The following is a 19,209-nucleotide window of genomic DNA, read 5'->3' on the forward strand; positions in this document are numbered from 1 at the left end:
CATGATTATCTACTCTGACCTTCTGCACATCGCAGGCCACAGAATCTCTTCCACCCCCTCCTGTAATAGACCCCTCACGTCTGGCTGAGTAACTGACATCCTCACATCACAATTTAAAGATCAGAGGCAAGGGTCATGGCGGTTTCAATCCTTCCTCTCCCAGAAGAACTAGGATTGGGGTAGGAAAGCACACAACCTCCCCAAGCCACACTCCTGCAGGCGGATTGGGGTGCACAAGACTATGAGCTCACCCGGCTATTCTGAGCCCCCTCCCAGACTAGAGGCAGACCTGGGCCCACTGTATGTTTGGTTCAACAGACCCCCTCCTTGCTCTCTCCTCCAGGAGGGAGACTAGGAAGGTTCCCCGCAGCCCTGCCCCCAGTTCTAAACACTGCCTACAAAAGAGAGCGGAAGTGGGGAGGGGGTGAGGCACAGAGAAAGTGGGGGGGGGGAATGCAGCGAGATAAGAAGGTGAAAATCAGTTTCTGAACCAAAGTGCGGCAGCGTGGAAGAAGAAAGCAGAATTGGGCTGCTGTCTCTTTAACCAACTGCCAGATGTCTCCCAAAGGCTGGAAAAACCAGTTTGCACACTTGGGTTTGTTGAGTGGAGGCCAAGCTCCCCAGCGGCACTCCAACTATTCCCAGAGAAATCCAAACAATGCACCCGCTTTGGAATCCCCGCGCTCCCCAGCCTCCGTCCCTGATGCCCTGGGCTAGAAGGGCCCCCGCTGGGCGGCATGAGTGAGGAGCAGGGGTGCAAGGGCTGAAAGGCGGTGTAGCGAAGCAGGTCCCTTTGGGTGGCCCAGAATCTTGGGAGCAGGGGTGGGGAGAAGTCTTGCTTTGCTGCAGGAAGATCTGAGAACAGGGGGAGAGGTGTGGAGAGCCAGTGAGACCAGTGCATGGGAGGGGAGCAGTTAATGGAATGGCCAATGCTTAGGGAAGAACTTAAAAAGGCAGTGTGCTGGCGACTGTCCCCCTCCCCAGAGGTGGCTGCATTTCATGGGTGCTCTGTGCCCAATTGGTAAGGTGCTTTAGGGTCTTTTGCAACTAGAGAGAGGGGTCAGGCATTACAAGCAGTCAGCAATTCCCTTCAGCTCAGTGCTGATTCCCGAGGGATTGGTACAAAGACATGACTGGCCAGTTCTGATCGGGTGTAAGAGTTGTGCCCAGTTTCTCAGAATATGATCAATATATAACTATCCTAATCCTTAGCCCTTCTCTAGCATCCTCCCAGGATTCCAAAGTGCTCTACAGAGACGAACACATTAAGTGTAAAGTAGGTATTCTAGCTATTATAAGGATGGGGGAAACTGAGGTAGAGTGGGTGGCAGTGCTGGGAACAGAACCCAGACCTCCTGAAGCTTAGTCTTGCACTTTAACCACTATTAGACAGTGTTCCTCCCCACCTCCATAAGTCATCCTCTGAGGTCATAACACAGTGTTTATAATATGACAGTCCATTCCCATGGAGACAGGTCTGAGGTCACAAACACTGAGTTGTGACATCACGGGAGGACTCAGCGCGGAGCAGAGAAGGAGGAGACCATGTGTGTTTACACACAGCTCTAGTCACCAGCAGCGAGGGAGGCAGAAAGCCCAGAACAGTTTGAGGGGGTTTAAACCTCTATTTTCCATTTCATTAGAAAGGCCCCGCTCCAGCAGCATATCCCCCCTCTCGCATTGCACAGGGGCTCAGAGTGGCCCATACTGAAATACTGGTGCCATTCCCACCAGCTCCCTGGGTTTCCTTGGAGGTGTTTCATCCAAGCACTGAGCAAGTCCAACCTTGTGCTGAGCTGTTGAGACTTGAGAGATCTCAGCAGAGGATGCTGGAAACGGGGTTGGACTTCCTTTTAGTGCTGGAGAAGAGTCCTGGACTGACAGCCCTAAAGACTGCAGGAGCATCCCGCGTCTGCATTGGAAGGACCGTCTCGAGGGGAGCGGAGTTTCAATAGCCTCGCCACTGACAACACCCGTGAAGGTGCCAGTTGTGAAGGTGTTGATGTGGACAACTGACCTGCCAGGAACTGGGCTGAGAGTCACCCAACTCACCGCACAAAGACACTCGCCACCGACCTGGGCCGAACTCCAACTGCCGGCCTGTCCTCGGCGCAGACTCACTCTCAACTCAGGCAAGCACTTGTCTAGCTTGTCACGCCAACAAAGCAATGGAAACTGGAGCGTGGGCACTGCATCCTAACCCACTGAACCGTCAATGGGTGGAGGCAGGTTCCTGTATCAACAAGGCTTCCTGCTTCCAGCTGAAGATGCTTAATGCGCTGACTTGGGCACACTTGCCTATCTTGTCACACCAATAACGTATTTAAAGTTGAACCCAAGAGGCGACGGGCCCCACTACTCCAGAGCCATCAGTGGGTACAGACTTCCCTCGGCCAGACCCCATATTGACAAGGCGACCCTGTTCTAGTGGGAGACACCAGGCCAAATCCATGACTCTGTTGGATGAATGTGGCCCATTGGGTTGGAAATGGAAGTGGAGGAGCTTTGAATGGAGACGTGGGGGAAGGAGAAGGCTCTGGGAATGTAGTTAGCTCCCCTCAGGTTGTGGCCCCGAAAATTCAGAGCTGGGGAAACCATCGACACAGGGGGAACTTCTAGGCTAAGCCGCAGTTTGAAAACACAAATCCAAAGGTGGTGCCGAAGGAGCCTTGGAAGCAGAAGGAAGTGTTTTGTTTGTGACCTGCACGAGAGGCCAGACACACCAGCTTTCACGCCCAGCCCCAGGTGTGTGGACTCCCTGCGCAGAGCCTCTCTCTGGCTGCAACTTCACCAAACCAGTCAGGCAGGCAAAGCAGAGAGAGGGAGGGAGGGAGGGAGCGAAAAAAAGAGAGGGAGGGAGTGAGAGAAGGGAGAGATGTCACAGAGACTGTGGATCCTCAGCATGGGGAACAGAGTTCAACACCACTTGACAGGTCTCAGCCATTCCAAGATGGCCACCACCCCTGCCCCAGTTTGGCTTCCCTTTCTGTGTCCCCACAGGCCGGTAGGGACACGGCCCAAAATACTGTGGTTGAGACATTAAGTTAGTGCCCCTGGTGCAGACAGCAAGGGCCAAGCCTTGGAAAGTGACTGGGCAGAGGGGAAGGCACCGCTCATACCAAGAGCTCCTAATGCCTCCATGTCCAGGCTTGGGGCATCTGGGGGCTGAGCCTGGAGGAGCAATTCCCCTTCAGAAACTCACTTTTACCTTCTCTCTCTCTCTGCCACCCTCCACTCCCGTTGCCAGCCAGCAGTCACCCAGATGAGGTCAGAACGCGGGGGCTGACACAGGGGGATTTCAATCATCCACTGGATGCGAGACACTGAACATCAGAGCCTCGGGTGCTGCAGAACCCACCCCACACAGCTCTCCCAAGGCAGCTCAGTCCCGACCCACCCACCGCATCCCCAGCAATAGGTTCCCAATTTGCTCTGCTGATCGACCTCAATCCTGACCCAACTTGCTCTGCTAGTCAAGGTCTGGGCTCCCCTCGTGCTTGCATCTCAATCCTGAGCCCCCAGCTACTGCCATCTCGGGCACCCCTAATCCCCACTTGGACACACACACACACACACATTTCCGTCAGGCTACACGTGTTCTGTGAGCACAGACAGGACTTTCATCTCCAGAGCCAACCACCGAACACTGGCAGCAAACCCAAGGAAATTCCCTGCTCTACCCCTGAACTGGAGTCAGAGACAAAACAGAAAAACCAAAGGGATGTATCCTCAATTTAATTGGACTTTGGAGTGGGAATGCAGGGGCAGCATTTGGTTCTAAGGGAGGTGGTGAGCTGCTCTTAGTCATCTTAACTGGATGTTCACTCTGAAACATAATGATGGATATTTGAATAAGCACACAGGCACCTCTGCAGTGTCCGTTGGGTCAAGTCTGGATCCTTCTAAAACCAAGTGCGGCCTGGTCTTACTCACCGTACATCTTGCCTTCGTCCGAGAGGATGATTTTCCGCCGGCCGCAGGGGGGGTAGATCGCCAGTGCCTCCTGGAAGCTCTGCTCGATGTCTGGACTCCACACCCCCTCGGCATCATTGTCCAGACTCTTGTCCATTCCCTCCTGTCCATCTTCCTGCCCCTCCCCGGGGCTGCCGCTGGCGTTCCAGCTGTTGGACGCTATTGTGATGGCTGCTCTGGGCTCCGACCCTGAGCCCCAAATGGCAACTCGACAACCTGAGGGGAAAAAGCAAAGGTCAGCGATGGATGTCTCCTGACACCCTGCCCCCAGCCGTACACACTAGAGCACACTGCCTCTGACCAGCCAAAGAAGAGCAGGGGGGACACAGGGGCTGGGAGGGGAAGTTCCTCCTCGGCTAGGGATGCCAGCCAAAGAAGAGCAGGGGGGACACAGGAGCTGGGAGGGGAAGTTCCTCCTTGGCTAGGGATGCCAGCAGTGAATGTATGAGACAAAGGGCCGGGGTGCTGAATGCCGCGGAGCCAGACTGGGCCCTAAACGCCCGCTGACCAGTGAGCCCAGGGGAGCACAGCCCTCCTCCCCCGCTCCAACAGCGCACCAATTTGGGCAGGCTCCAGAGACAGGATGGAGAAGGTGGAGGCAAGGTGCATTGCCGGAGTGCTGCGCTCAGAGCATGGGGCCCTAGTGCTGGCAGCAACGCCCCTATAGAAACTACTGAAGCCAGAGGAGAGATGGGTCTGAGGTACATTACAGCGCAGCCCACAGGAACCTCCAGCCCGGAGACGCGACCACGTCCCCTGCCCCACATCACAGCCCAGCCCTCCAGGACCCTCCATCCCCAACTCTGCATCCCTCTTCTACCCGTATCAAGAGAGGAGAGCAGGGCTTTACCGGGCAATTATCGGCCCATCACGCAAGAGCCAGCTGCCAAGCGACTGGCTCTCAAGGGGTAACTGCACATGGCAGGGAGCGGCTCTCTGCCACCTTGAATGCAAAGACGGAAAATAATGGAGATAGAATACGGCAGTGGTTCTCAAGTTTTTGTACTGGTGACCCCTTTCACATAGCAAGCCTCCGAGTTCGACCGCCCCCTTATAAATTAAAAAACATGTTTTTATATATTTAACACCATTATAAATGCTGGAGGCAAAGCGCAGTTTGGGGGTGCAGGCTGACAGCCCCCCCATATAATAACTTCGTGACCCCCTGAGGGGTTCCAACCCCCCAGTTTGAGAACCCCTGGAATACGGGCTGGTACAGGGGTTCCCAAACTTTTTTTTGCTGGGATTCCCCCTTGAAAATATTTCAGGCTGTGATGACCCATACCAGGCCACCCTTCTGCGCTGCTGCTGACGGCGGCGCTGCCTTCAGAGCGGGGCAACCGGCCAGCAGCCGCCGCTCTTGCAACCCCCCATTTGGGTTGGGCCCCCCCCAGCATGAGAAATGCTGGGCTGCTACATATTGGGCATTAGAGCAGTGGGTATCCCTTCACTGCGGCCCCCCTGCTAGTTACACCATCACCCCACTCCTCGCAGGCCATGCCGCTGCCTTGGAGCCCCCCCCCAGCCTGCTGCATTTCAACATAGTCGGGCCTCAGTGCAGGGACACAGCACAGGCAATGTGGGGGGGGGGGGGCTCAGCCTGGTGTGTCTGCCCCCCTGCACAACAACAAAGAGCCTGTGCCGGCACTAGGCTCCCTTGCTGAGCACGACACCCCTGCTGGGGGCCCTCTCAGGGCCCAAAGCCCAGCCTCGCCAGCAAAACCCTCTGGGGCCAAAGCCTGCCCCCACCAAAGGCTCAACCCCCCCAGTGGCTGCAACGGGAAGAGTTGGAAGCGAAGTCTGTAGACGGGAGCAGGGTTTGAAATCCCCAGCAGGGATTTTGGGTGGCACCCAGGAGATTTGGATGCCCAATTCCTCTTGAGCTGAATGGGGGCCAGGTGCCCGGATCCCTTTGGCAGCTCTGAAAGCCTCAGCCCCTGTCTCGCTTTGGGATTCTGGTTCAACGTGTCTATTTGGACAAGCCTGACCCTCCCCCTGAAAGGTCGCTGGGTGTTGTGGGTTGGGCGCAACGCGCCCATGGGGGGCCCCCGGGGGGAAGCGCCGCTGCCCGGACAGGTTCTGCCAGACAGGCCTCAAACCAGCGCCTGCAACTTCACCTCCCCTCTCGCTCCCCCCTTTCCTGCCCAGCTCCCAGAGCAGGCTCGGTGCACGTTTGGCAGCAGCTGCTGCTGGTGGGGAGCTGAGCGCAGAGGTGTCTACTTCGGCTAGAGGCTTCCCAGAGGGGCTGGGAGAGCGCGCGAGAGGTCTCCAGTACAGACATCTCCTTTTAAAGGAACTGCAGCAAGCCACTGGTTCAAGTGCGCAGGGATTTATTATTTTTTTTTTAAAGTAACTTTTTTCCTGTCTCTCCCCGAGCCCCGTGATGTCACCCAGTCTCTCCCGCTGCTCCCCCCTCCCCGTCCTCCACCCGCACACTCCCCCCCCCCCCTTCTTTGGGAGCAGTGTGGCCAAATAAGGAGAACAGAATTGGAGCAGTTAGCCAAAGAGAAGGGGGAGGGATGGGGAGGGAGGCTGCTGCGGCTGTTGTGTAGCTTCCCGGCTCCCCAAACACACACACACACACACGCGTGTGCGCGCCCGATTGTGGGTGCTGCACTGGGACAGGGGGAGAGGGACAGGAGTTTTTTGGGGGGGAGCATGGGCGTGTGAGAGCTTGCAAGCCCAAGGGAGGGGAGCGTAGGTGCAGGCAAGAGCTCGTTAGCTCAGGAGGCAAAGGGGAACAGGGTCAGGGAGCTGCTGCTGAAGGCGGCAAACGGGCTACAGAGCAGCAGGGTAACGCCTGCGAGAGACCGAGAGAGACTTCCCCCTCCCCGTTTCTGCACAGGGTCAGGATGTAGCAGAATTTCTTCTTCTTGCAGCGCACGGAGAAAATATTGAGGCCTTCCCCTCCACAACACCCGTCCCCTGGAGACACCAGGCTTCCTCCCACCCCAGTGGGGCACAGGAACCCCCGTGGCTGAGCACAGGACCCTGCAGCACTGTGTGTGTGTGGGGGGGGGGGGGAGAGATAGGCTGAAGTTTTCCGGGCAACTACTGCAAAATATCACAGGAGGGTCCTAGAAGGGAGGTTTGGAAGGGAGGTGAACCCTCTTGCTTCACTACTGGAGGTCAGGAGGAAGCTGTCTCTGTAGGACCATCCTCTGAGCTGACTGGGACTGTTCTCTCTTGGAGACAGGATGCTGGGCCGAAGAGATCCTGGGCTGATCCAGTCTGGCAAGCCCTGTGTTCCCAGGAGATCCCACCCAGGATGCTCTTGCCAAGGGTTTGGAACCAAGTCTCCAGCCAGCCATTACTGTTAATATGATAGTAGCTGCTGAAAGCCCCAAGCAGGGTGGAGACGGGGTGGTGCTAGGTGCTGTACAAACACACATGCAGGCCTGTGTTAGTGCCCAGGTCTCCCATCGCTGCTTATGGCTGAATTAGTATCCCCACACATCTCCTCCTACTGACCCGACCGGTGGGGAAACCTCAGAGCTCACCCTGAGCTTTCCTTCCAGTCAGGTGACAACACAGTCAAAGCTCTGAGGATTTGGGGCTGGGGGGGAACAGAAGACGATAGAGCAGGAGTGCGCTCTCTCCTCGCTGTCCTGCCCCACCCAGTTGGAGACACGAGGAGGAAGATCCAAGAGTGGCCCGGCCATGGTGTGAGTGGTAGCCACTGGGAAAACAGTGTCTTGCCAAGCCAAGCAATTCCATTTCCTGGAGGGAGGGTGCAGGCGAGCGGCGAGTCATAGCTTTGACGTACAGTGCAAGAGATGATGAATCCAAGGCTCCACCCAGCCCTTACAAAACAGCGACCACAACAACAACTGGGAAACAAGCGATGCCGGGCTTTCTTTGGAGGTGTGGGGCTGCCTAACCTGATCAGGGTGGGGGAGGGAGGCTGGAGCAAAACATGTCACTTTCCTTCTTTTACATCAGCTTGTCCTTGGAGAAGGCAAAGGGATTCCTTCCCTCAAAATCAGGGCCATGGCCCGCTCCTCTCCCAAATCCAGGAAGCCAGCAAGTTCTGCAGGTCCCTCATATCAGTTCTCCAGTAATGTCAGGGGCCTCGCAGGATCAAACTCTGCTCCTGCAGCTTAGTTTGCCATCTTTATCAGCTCCCTCCAATGTGGTCAGGAGATTGGCTGACCTTTGCAAGCACGCTCTCCAGAGGGCATGAGGAGCGGAAAGCTGTTGCAAAGAGCTGGGGTGAGATTTTCCCTTGATGTGCAGAAAGCTCTCAGATTTGACCAAGATGCAAGACCAAGACCTCTTGAGCGTGAAGGTCCCCATTTCTCAGGCAGGTCCCTCCAGTGGCGACCCTCTTTCCTGGAGCTCATCCAAGCCTCCCACTGCCTCTTTGAGTGCGTATGAGATGGGGTGACCTCACCACTCAGAACGGAGAAGTTACCTTCTCTGGAACCAGCATCCTAGGGGAGTTCTCATTCTCCCAGGAGCTTCAGTAAGTTTTAGCACAGCCCATGAGAACTACCTGCTTCCATCACCACTCCCCAGAGGGATATAGTCATCCACTTTCCGCCTTCCTACCGTCTCTCTCTTTCCCCTCCCTCCCTCCTCTCTTCCTTAAGAGGGCACCTGAAGATTAAGGAACCTACCAACACAGACACAGGGCCAAGAGCTCAAGTAAGGGGGAGGCGAGGAAGCCTGGGGAGCTTAGCTCCCCCATCTCCGCTCTACGCAGAGAGGAGCTCCTGTTTCAATCTACTTTAATCACTGCGTCGGGCTGGATTCTCACCAACGTGGCGAGACCACTTTGTGCTATATTACTAGTGAACTCTGACACTACCATGACATGACCAGCCATCGCCGAGGGATCCCCTGGCAGCACAGGGCCAGTGAAGAACAACTCTCCCCTGCTGGTATCGGTGTAGCAGAGATGGGGGCATGACCAAAGGAAAGGGCAGGTGACCTAGATATGCCAATCACCAGCTGTGGGGGGCAAATTTGTGCCCTGGGCAGCCAGTGAGAGTCTGAGCAGCCTTCAGGAACCAGCCCTAAGCAAAGGCCACATCAGGATTTGGGGGTGGGGGATGCAAAGGGGGGCTTTAAGGACACTGTAGTGCAGGCACACGCATGTGCACAAATACACACCTCCTGAGCTGCACTCTCTGCAGAACAGCTGTCCCACCACGGGACCTGTGCAGGAAGAGTGCCCAGGACTGGAAAAGCAGGGATGGTACAGGTCAGAGCTGGTACGTACAGCAATGCCAGCACGATACCTGGGCTCCAAGGGGTGTCTATAACCCATTATATCTAGTTCATCAATGCCAGCTGTTTATTTGTTAGGCCCATCACAGTCTCTCTCCCCCACTATTTTATTTTATATTTTATTCTGAGAGCAAATTTTCTTGCCTGCCTTCATCTCACTTTGGCTCCACACCTGTTCTTGTAGCCGCTCCTTAAAAATCCAGGTAAAAATAAGGAAACAATACATGGCACTGCAAATTCCATCCCACACACCAACACCCCTGTCAGTGCACACGAAGCAATACATGGCGCTGGTGGGTTCCAATCTCACAGATGCAGCAGTGGAGGGAGGGAATGCTTGAGTTTGGGGGAGAATAAGCACGGGGGTAATAGAGGTATACAGAGAGCGTGATCTTACAAACACCAGGGTGACTGTAATGGAGAACGTTCTGCTTTATCAGAGGAAAACTGGGCCCCCAGAGATGGAAGGGACCTATTTAGCCCGAGTCCACACCCCTGTACAAGGGCAGGATACGACAGCACAAGAGATGCTGCATCAAATATTAAAGCAATGATGCCTTTGATCTCCGGCTGCTTAGGAGTCATAGGTTGGGAGGAAAACACGGATGCAGATAGGAGCTATAGTGTGCCATGGAGCCAGGTCCTTAGCGGATGGAAACTGGTGTAGCTCTGGTGACTTCAACAGAGCGACATGGATTTACAGCAGCTCAGAGTCTGGCCTCAGGAGGCAGGTGTAGTGGAAGCTATTCCTGATCGTGGGGTCAGCTTCTGCCTGCTTTACAGAGAGAGGGGAGGTGGGGACAGGAACAAAGGCCAGTGTTTGAGGAGCATTAGTAACATGCTGCCGGACTGGGAGGCAGAAGGATGGAGGGTGAAAAATCCAAGGATGAGGTTGGAAGCTAGGAGTGGAGCTTTGTCCTGGAGACTGGACATGCCCCAGGCAAGGGCAAGGTTACAACACGATACAGAATGAGATGATCTCAGAAGCTCCCAAATACATCTCATTTTTAACCTGGGGAAACTCATTGTCAGGGGATGTTGTGAAGGCCAAAACTATAACAGGGTCCAAAAAAGAACTAGATAAGTTCCTGGAGAATAGGTCCATCAATGGCTATTAACCAAGATGGGTAGGAATGCAACCCCATGCTCTGAATGTCCCTAACTTCTTGTTTGCCAGAAGCTGGGAGTGGACCACAGGGGATAGATCACTATAATTGCCCTGTTCTGTTCATTCCCTCTGAAGAATCTGGCATTGGCCAGCCAGAAGACAGGACAGTGGGCTAGATGGATCTTTAGTCTGACCCAGTCTGGCCGTTCTTACGTTAAGCTGGGTCTTCTGACACATGCACAGGTTTGTTTCAAATTGCACTGGAGACCATCCCCTACACACCCTGCTTGCACCAGAAGCCCCAGACGCTAGAGCCAGAGATAGACCATCACAGTTCCTGCCTAGCAGCCAGTGCACGGTGACGTCTGGTTCTCCAGCGCTTTGTCCAGGCTGCTTTTAAACCAACCCAAGCAGTGGTGTATTCACCCCTTCCCCAGAGAGCCTGTTCCACCTCCTGATAAAGATCATAGCCAGGAAGGCTGTCCTGACATTCAGCCTACGTTCTCCTTTCCTTATTTCCATCTTCTTACTCCCTTCCAAACAACCCATGACCCTCCTTGGGAATTACATCCTGCAGACACTTTAGGAAGTGTTTTAAGCCCTTTCCTTGCTGCTAACTCAAGCTATGCATTTAAACTCTCCTTCTGCAAGGATCTTGCCTGCCCCTCCATTGCTGGGGCTGCCCTCCTCTGCAGTGACATTGGGGCTGAGACCAGCCTGCACACGTGGTGTATGGCTCAGCCAGACCCTGAATGTCTCCGGATACTGTTGTCAGGGAGAGATCTCCCAAGAAGCCTCTGCACCTAGCATCTTACTGCAGCAGAACTGGAAGGAGGATTCTCACCTGGAGCGAAGGTGAGAGGAGAGGGTTCCTGCATTCCGGAATTAACTAGGAGGAGAGGCAGAAGCATTGGGAACAACAGCCTCTAGCTCCCATCCTGGTCTGCGGGTCTCCCCAGCTCTGTGCCACAGAATTAGAGCACAATCAGGTTTCCAATCAGGAGAGTGCTTCCTGCTGCTGGGGAGCGAAGAGGGGAAGCTAGCTAGGACGTATTGGAGCAGGGGTGGAAGCAGGATCTGCTCCGGAAGAGTTGGGAAGGCAGGAGGATCTGTTGACATAGGGTGTAGGAAGGGACAGCTGGAAGTAAAGGGAAACTGCCCTGTGAACTGGTTCAGCTCCTGCCTTATGGGTCAGTCCTTGCTGGGCCCACAGAGGAGCCCTTCTTTCCCCGCCCCCCCACCCCTCCGCATTTAAAGAGGATAAAAGTTCACAGACAAGCCCAGACAGGAGGCTGCTGGCTGGGAGCTAGTGCAGCGAGCTGCACCTCTCACCTGAAAGACAAAAAGTTTCAGCTTACAGCCTGGGCGTGACCTCTCCTGGTGCAGAATCCGCTCCTGCTGACAAGAAAGCCAGGGGGGGAAATCCAAGGCTGCAAGTTCCACTCTGATTTCCCCCTGCGGGGAGTTTCAGGCGAGAGCTCACACCCACCTGCTGCTTTCTGCCTAGGCATGGGGGGGGAGGGTGGGGGAGATCCCGCCAGAGCAGCAGCCCTGCAGTTAGAAAGGGGGCCCCTAATGTGGGGTGCGGAGGGGAGAAGGAGCAGAGGGGAGAAACTGGCTTCCCTTCTCTGTGCCAAACCTGTTCACGTGGCTCCAAACACCTGGCTTTGTTGTCTAAGTACCACGTTCACCACTCTTAGGCCTACAGAGTTCCATGCAGCTGACGCGAGGTCCTGCCAAGGGAGGATTGCCCCAACGCTCACCATTGTGCAGGGCCAGCCACTTTCCTCCCCAGAGGTGGCTGCATTTTGGGGCTGCGTGTACATCTTTGTATGACCCTGTGGGATCCTTGAGGACAAGAGGCATCACACAAATGCAAACTACCGTCAAGTGAAATGGGGATAGCTGGGATCAGCCCTTGCAGTAACCCACAGGGTGGGAGAGGAACAGGAGAGAGAGAGATGGAAGGGAAGCCATGGGGAGGGTGTATTATATTGCCACAAACTCCTATGGGGAGAATTCTACCAAGCCCCCTAAGAGAGACGTTCACCAGACTCCACCACAGGTGAAGCAGCCAAACGGCAGGGCTGGCCTGCCGTGGCCACGGTCACACACCCGAGCAAGGAGCTGTACAAAGGGCCTGAGAAAGAGGTGGTCACCGTGACCTTCGGGAAGTCAGACAGACTCACTCCCCATTCCCAGCCCCAGAGACAAGCCAAGGCCAGGGCGTTCAGCTACCAGAGCATGCGGGAGGTTTCCCAGCTCGGCGGGGCGAGCTCCCACCAACTCTGCCTGCTCCCTCGCTCTGCGGCCCCATCCTGGGGGAGACAGCATTGGGTATATTTATAGCACAGGGGGAGGGATGGAATTCGATTGCCAGGTTCAAGTCTCCAGCGCAGCAGCAGCCTGCTGGCCTGGCACAGCTCTCTGTCAGAGGGGCCGGCGAGCGGAGAGAGGCCTGGGCTGGAGCAGAAATCCAGAGGGGCACAGAGCAGAACCATCATCCAAGTGTCCCCCGCACCCCCTGGGACATCAGGATTTTAATGGGTCACATTTAGAGCTGCTCGTGTGAGCTTCCCAGCCAAAGCACAAATCCGAGGGGAGGTTTTCAGGAAATGCACCAAGCAACCCACCCTGTTTGTGGTGTGAAAGTTGTTTGGGAGGGGGCTTGAGAAAGCCTGTATAGATCCCCCATTGTCATGGGAGCAGGCTGGGAGGGGGCCTCCAGCCCCCCATGGTCATGGGAGCTCAGAGGTGAGGGGGCTGGCAATACTTATAGGCTCCCCTGGGCTCACCCTCAGGCAACACGGACGTCGACCCAGCATTGCCAGGAAGCAGACACACACTATAGATCCTGTGTGGTCACAGCAGGCTCATCACCATGGGTGCGGGGCCCTCAGTAGGGCCCGGCCATTTGCGTAACTCCAGGATGATGCCCCCCACAGCAACACCAGCAGCAGGCCAGCAGCCCGGCTTTCTCCCCGAGGGGAGCCGCAGATAGCAATTTGGGAACAGGAGGAAGCAGCCTGGTGGTCACTGGGCCCCTGCCACTCGCATGCCCTGCATTATCGCAGCAGAGCTCCCATCCGACCAGATGCTGCCCCTGAGCCCCAGACTACTCCACAGGAGAGCAGGGCACTGACAAAGATACCCTGGCTGGGGAAAGCACTGGGGCAGAGCCGGGGTCTCTCAGCAGGGCTGACAGGAGTCTTTGTGCCTTGGATTATTCAGCCCAGCCTGTCCCTGTGCTGGGGTCAAGCAGGCACTTCAGGGAGCTAGGTGATACAGAGAGTGGGTAGCAGCCACTGGGGACTTTGCAATCAACTACAATCTGAGGGATGGGACAGGAGGATCCCCTCTCCCAATTGTGGGAGACTCTGCCTCACTGGAGCTCGAATGCAAGGAGCACTTATTCAGAGACCCAGCAGAGCTGAGGTCCTGCTCACTCCATGAAGGACCCCCCAATGATTCCTGCAAGAGCTGGGGCATTAACCCCAGCAACGTGACTGCAGTTCCAGTGCGGCTACCTGAATGAGCCCACCCCATTGTCTAGAACTCCCCATCTCATTCGTCCCTTCCTCTCCTCAGGGCTGTAGTGCAGCAATGCTGTGTGCCGCCAGACAGCTGCTGCATTCCACCCCAGAGGTGGCTGCAGCTCAGCGATGCCAAGGTCTACACAGCCCAAGGAGGACTTTGGGATCTTTTGAGACAGCCAGCACTACTGGAATTCAGAGCCATCGGGGGTGCAAACATTTCCCTTCAAGTACAGTGTGCCCGTGTAATGGCCCCAAGCCATTTCACACAGCAGCTCTCCAGCCCCTCCTCATGCGTTAGAGTGCTAGCCAAGAGAATGCACAGCCCCAAAAGCAGGCTCTGAACTCCAACAGGAGGAAACAATTTGCAAGCACGCAGAGGACTTCTTTAATATGCTTCTAATTTCTGGAAGGAGAACGCTTGCCGGGGGCACTCTCCATGATGCTGCCTCTCAGCCTCTCCCCCACGCCCCCTCCCCAGCCTTCTCCCCCACCTCCCCCCCCAAGCTCTTCCATGTTTGTTTTGTCTGCATGTTAATACATTTTATCCGACTGTGTGCACGGGAAGGAAATGGGGGAGGGAGGCAGGGATGGGGCGGGAAAGCCAGGCTGCCACCTGCAAAGCCTGAGGGGGAAGGAGGGGGCAGTGCAGCTCAGAAGGTGAGAAGGTGGAGTGGTTTCAGGGGAGCCTGTAGGGAGAAGGAATCCCCAGATTCACAGTGCTCCATCCTACAGGGGTGGCAGGGAACAACAAGGGGGTGTCCGTGGAGGGAGGGTGCTTCTAAAATCCTCGATGGCGAGGGATGTTGGCGTAAGAAATTAAAACAGCCACGGGAATGACCTGCTCTGGTTCTTTCACTGTCTCTACGGCCTGTGGGCTGGGATAGGCCACATCCGATGCTCTTTACAGGGCACACAATGGTCGATTCTGTCCACAGTGGGGTGAGAAGCGTTGTCAACACCAGCTTGGGGAGAGGGGAGTTGACCTGCTTGACACCCAGCGTCCAACCTGGCAGCTCTCGTGAAAGGCCCCACACATCCTGGTTCCCAACGCCACTCCTGAGCCCCTCCGCACTGTCCCAAGCATCGGTGGAGGTGGGGGGGACTGCCAGTACTCGCCTCTCCCCAAAGACAGAGTGCATGTTATTGCTGCCAGCCCAGGGATCTCAGATCCTCACTCGCGGTGACTGCGCCACCTGGCCAGCCTTCACCAGGAGATCTCCACCCAGCAATCACAGCCTCAGCCTGCAGCCCTATCACCAGGGCCCGTAACCTCACACGCTGGGGCTGGGGGATCCCCAGGTGGGAGAGTTCCAAGGATGCTGCAGGCAGCGCTAATGGCTCAACAGACGGTGCCCCCGTGGAGCACAAGGAGGTACGTTGCCTTTCAGAAGTCCTGGCCATGAAAGACCTCATGGCAGTTTTTCCAAGAGTCAGGGTGTTAATCCTGGTGTCCTGGTCAAATCGCAGGTTGGGTGACCACATTCTGCAGACCCTAGCCACCTCCCCATCCCCGCAGTTTCCATGGGAGTAGTTTCCGGTCACTATTTCTCCTCCTGGAAAACACTCTCACACGCTCCACCCCAGAAGTGGTTGCCTTTCAGCAAGGAATAGAGCAATCCCTGCCTTTAGCTTGAACAGCAGTATGGGATCCTGCGGGTGGTGGTGGAAAGCATTATATTCATCAGCAGAGCACACCACCATGGTATTTCTACCCAACAGCTCTCCCACAGGGACCAAACCTCAGAGACCGATCGATACTAATGGTTGGGGGCTTGTGATCTTTTTCTAAACTGTTACCGAGCTGCAAGGCCCTTTGATATTTAGGGATTCCCATTGCTCGGAAGCAGATTTCACTTCTACCACTTGCTACCATCAGGGTATATCCCTTTGCAAGGAACCTGCCTGCAGAAGGGACTTAGAAATCCAAGCCACTGATGTGGCACTATAGGCTCCGTAAAAGCAAAGTTTCAGAGGGAAGTGTAGCTCAGTAACAAGCCAGTTAGCAAGTGCCCGTCTCTCTTGCCCACTTCTCACTGGATCCATCCTCCTTTCCTGCATTCCCACCCCACCACTCAGACAGACAGGGGAATGGATGCCGAAGGGCCCCTGGACGGTCCAGACTCGGAAGTCCTGGGACTCTCCCAGATACCCCTCCCCCCCGACTCCTGCTCCCTTGTGAGACAGCCTGAGTAATTTCCTTTCCTCTATCACTTCCTGTCTTTTCCGGCCTGGCGTGGAGCTCAGGAAGCAATCGGAGCGAGGAAACCACAAGAGGCCACGTGGCTGCGAGGCCACGAGGGATGCAGCGCCGATGGATGGTGGCTCTTGAAGCGACAACAGACTGGAGAGAGGGCCTGGGTCTCCCAGGCAACCACCAAGTCCATCCCGTCCCCTTTAGGCTCCTTGTGTCCCCCGATGCGCTGGTCACCTCCTACCCACCAGTTACAAACAAGGGCCCAGCCCCCAGCCCGTGCACAGCGAGGCAGATGGCCACCAACCCCATCCTAACAAAGTTGCTCCTCACAGAGGAGCCTTCCAGCCCGACACTGGCCCTCACCCACCAGCGGGCGGCCTAGTAACACCCCACAGCCTGAGTGGGCAGGTATGGCACCCTCAGAGACCAACCACGACCGTACCCCATTTGCCAACCGGGGCCACCCCTAGGGCTCTCAAAGCGCTTTATACCGGGGGTAGAAGTACTATTCTCCCCATTACATGTATGGGGAAACTGAGGCACAGAGCGAAGAAAGGGCAGCCAGAAACAGAACCCCAGTACCTTGCTTAGTGGCCCATCCCTCCCCTGCTACGCACCAAGCTCTCGCTCGCTGAGGAGACAGTGCTAAGGGGTCTGCAAAGCTCTGCAAACAAGACCTAGCACGCCTCTCCTTTTTTCCTCCATTTCCATGACACCCCACATCATCACAGGGCAGTTGAAGGATGAGGTGGACCCAGCATAGACTCTCTCTACATGTCCCCTCTGTCCTGAAAGCCGCTTCTCCCCAAGGAGGACACTACCTGCACAGTGCTGCCAGTGTTTCTCATGCCCTCCCACAATTAGCTTACCGGCTGCCACATCATCCCAGCCTCACTCCTCCCGTCCATCCACTTTTGTGCCAGCCCGACACCAGCGAGGCGTGGAGACGGGACACCAGGGAACCGAGGCTCAGAAGGAATGGGGCTTAGCCCTTTTCACTTGGCCCAGCACCTCTCACCAGCTCAGGAAATGTATCTTGAATGGGTCAAACCCCACAGGGCCCCTAGTCCCCTTCAAGTCAACGGGGATCTGCCTGGGGAAGAACCAAGCCGGGATTGTAGCCTCTGATCCATATTTTTTAAAGCAAAGCAGCTGTTTCTCCGAGCCTCGCTGCTAGGTAGCGGGGAAGCCCTCTTGGTTCGAACTTGACCACATAACCTGGCAGCGGGGGTGGCCCATTTGCTTTCTATCCTGCTTAACCAGAAGAGGAGCTTCACTGATTTACATTTTAATAAAAGCTTTTGAAGCATTAATTATTTTATAGATTATGAAACTAGTTGGAAACTAAGTCTTGGACTGGCCTCCTCCAGCGTCACCAAGATGGCCACCACCAGGAAAGGGATCATCTTATTTACACAGCACCCTTGGGCCCAAAAGGCTTTACAAACTGTAGGCCTGTTCCCAAGAGGCCCGACACTCCCACTGTATCATCCGCCATGAATTAATGGTGCTCAGCACACCTCGGGATCAAGCTCCTACATACTGGAGTCACTTCACCCATCACTGAAACACAGCCACGTCTGAAACACGGCAACCGTTAAACAGTGCGTGGTTAGGACAGGAAGTTTCCAGTTGAAATTGCCAGGGGAATGAGTTAGACCAGATGTAATTTGGCCAGTAGCATGCTGAGAAACATCATTACAAGTTAAACCTTTATTTCCAATTATAATTTGCTGTTTGCTGACGGTGAGAAGCAACTCTGACCTACTGAGCTTGAGAACCTGCCGATCCAAGCAGAGAAAGTGGCTTCAAGCATTTGAATTCCCAGCACAGCTTACAAGCAAAGCCAATTTCCCAGAGATCCCATAGGCTTAAACTGCACAAGACTCAAGGAAGAGATCCGGGAGGTTGAAGCAGAGAAGCAGCCTCTGCTGAAAGTGTTCAGGCCATCAGCTCAGCAAGCCCATGGTCTGGCCAAGGTGATTAACTACGTATTCTAGCCTGAATAAACGGGGCGAGAGCTGGCTTTAGGGATGGGCTGTCCTGGTAAGAACGACAACATCTACTCCACAGACGCACACCAAACAGCCACCGAATATTTTGCTAGGACCTGGTCACAAGAAGGGGTTGGAATTCAGAGGAAAAGGCAAATCCATAAATCATTCTCCTAGGATATCTTAAGCTAGAAACAACCATTTCTATAAGATCAGGAAAAAACAATAAGCCCAGGAAACCAGGAACATCAAGGGAGAGGTGGGGGTATATAGGTGGGGGTATCCCAGATGTTCTCAGTACCACAAATGTGGACCAGCTCAGGGTTCTCTCGCTAGCTCTTAGTCATTTCAGATGCTCTGGGAGGCAAAGGACTCCAGGTGTCCATATAAAGGATTGTCCTGGTGCCACTGAACCCAAATAGGGCTCGTGCCCTAAGGCTTACCTTCCCAAGGAAGGGATTGGACTGGCACATTCCTCCAGCCCACTCCGGTCTTTGCATCTTCTCTCCTACTGCCCCCTCTCCCACCCCTCCATGTCCAGAACTGTCTCCCCTCTCCTTGTCCAAGCTCCTCCTCCTTCCAAACCCGCATTTGGGAATTCTCCATCCCAACAACTGCCCACACCCTCCCATTCCTCAGCAACTGTTGCGAGCGTCCCAGCTAGCTCTCCCTTGGGCCCAGCCTACAAACAGCATTGAATTGGCTTAACTAAGGGTGTCTTTTTAAACCGGGGTCGCTAAATCAGTGCCAACTCCTGTGTGGACTCTCAAATCCGTGTGAAAATGGGCTAGGTCCATTTCATTCCCTATTGACTTAGACAAGGCCTTAGATCTGTGGGGCGGGAAAAAGTGTCTTACTGACTCTGTGCAAACGTACAGGCTGTGTGATTTTAAAGTAGCCAGTCTAAAGAGGGGCCATAAGGTGTCTATAACCCCTGTGCAAACAGGAAGGCTCCAGTTCTTTCACACCCACTCCCTCATCCCAGGCTGCCTCTCCCTTCCCTCCACCCCGTGTAACCCAATCCTCACCATGGAAGCAGCTGCAATCACTGCCCTCACCCTGTGCCTAGGAAACACAGCCGCCCCCGAGGCACCAGCCCTGATTCATAGCTGGGTGCTGCGGGTAATCGGAAAGCAGCACCTTACCAAACCAGAGCAGCCCTGAGCACAAGCC

The 19,209-nt window shown here is 55.2% G+C and overlaps 1 protein-coding gene across 1 annotated transcript in view; it reads right to left on the reverse strand.

The window, feature by feature from the left end:
• TEAD3 (TEA domain transcription factor 3) overlaps positions 1-19,209 on the reverse strand; it is a 52,522-nt gene that overhangs the window by 21,860 nt on the left and 11,453 nt on the right. Inside the window, exon 2 of the mRNA XM_074935835.1 lies at positions 3,934-4,188. Within this exon, the coding sequence (XP_074791936.1) occupies positions 3,934-4,069 (136 nt within the window). The 5' untranslated portion in view covers positions 4,070-4,188. The remainder of the gene's footprint in view (positions 1-3,933; positions 4,189-19,209) is intronic.

This window comes from Natator depressus, chromosome 21 (assembly GCF_965152275.1).
Source record: "Natator depressus isolate rNatDep1 chromosome 21, rNatDep2.hap1, whole genome shotgun sequence".
NCBI lineage: Eukaryota > Metazoa > Chordata > Testudines > Cheloniidae > Natator > Natator depressus.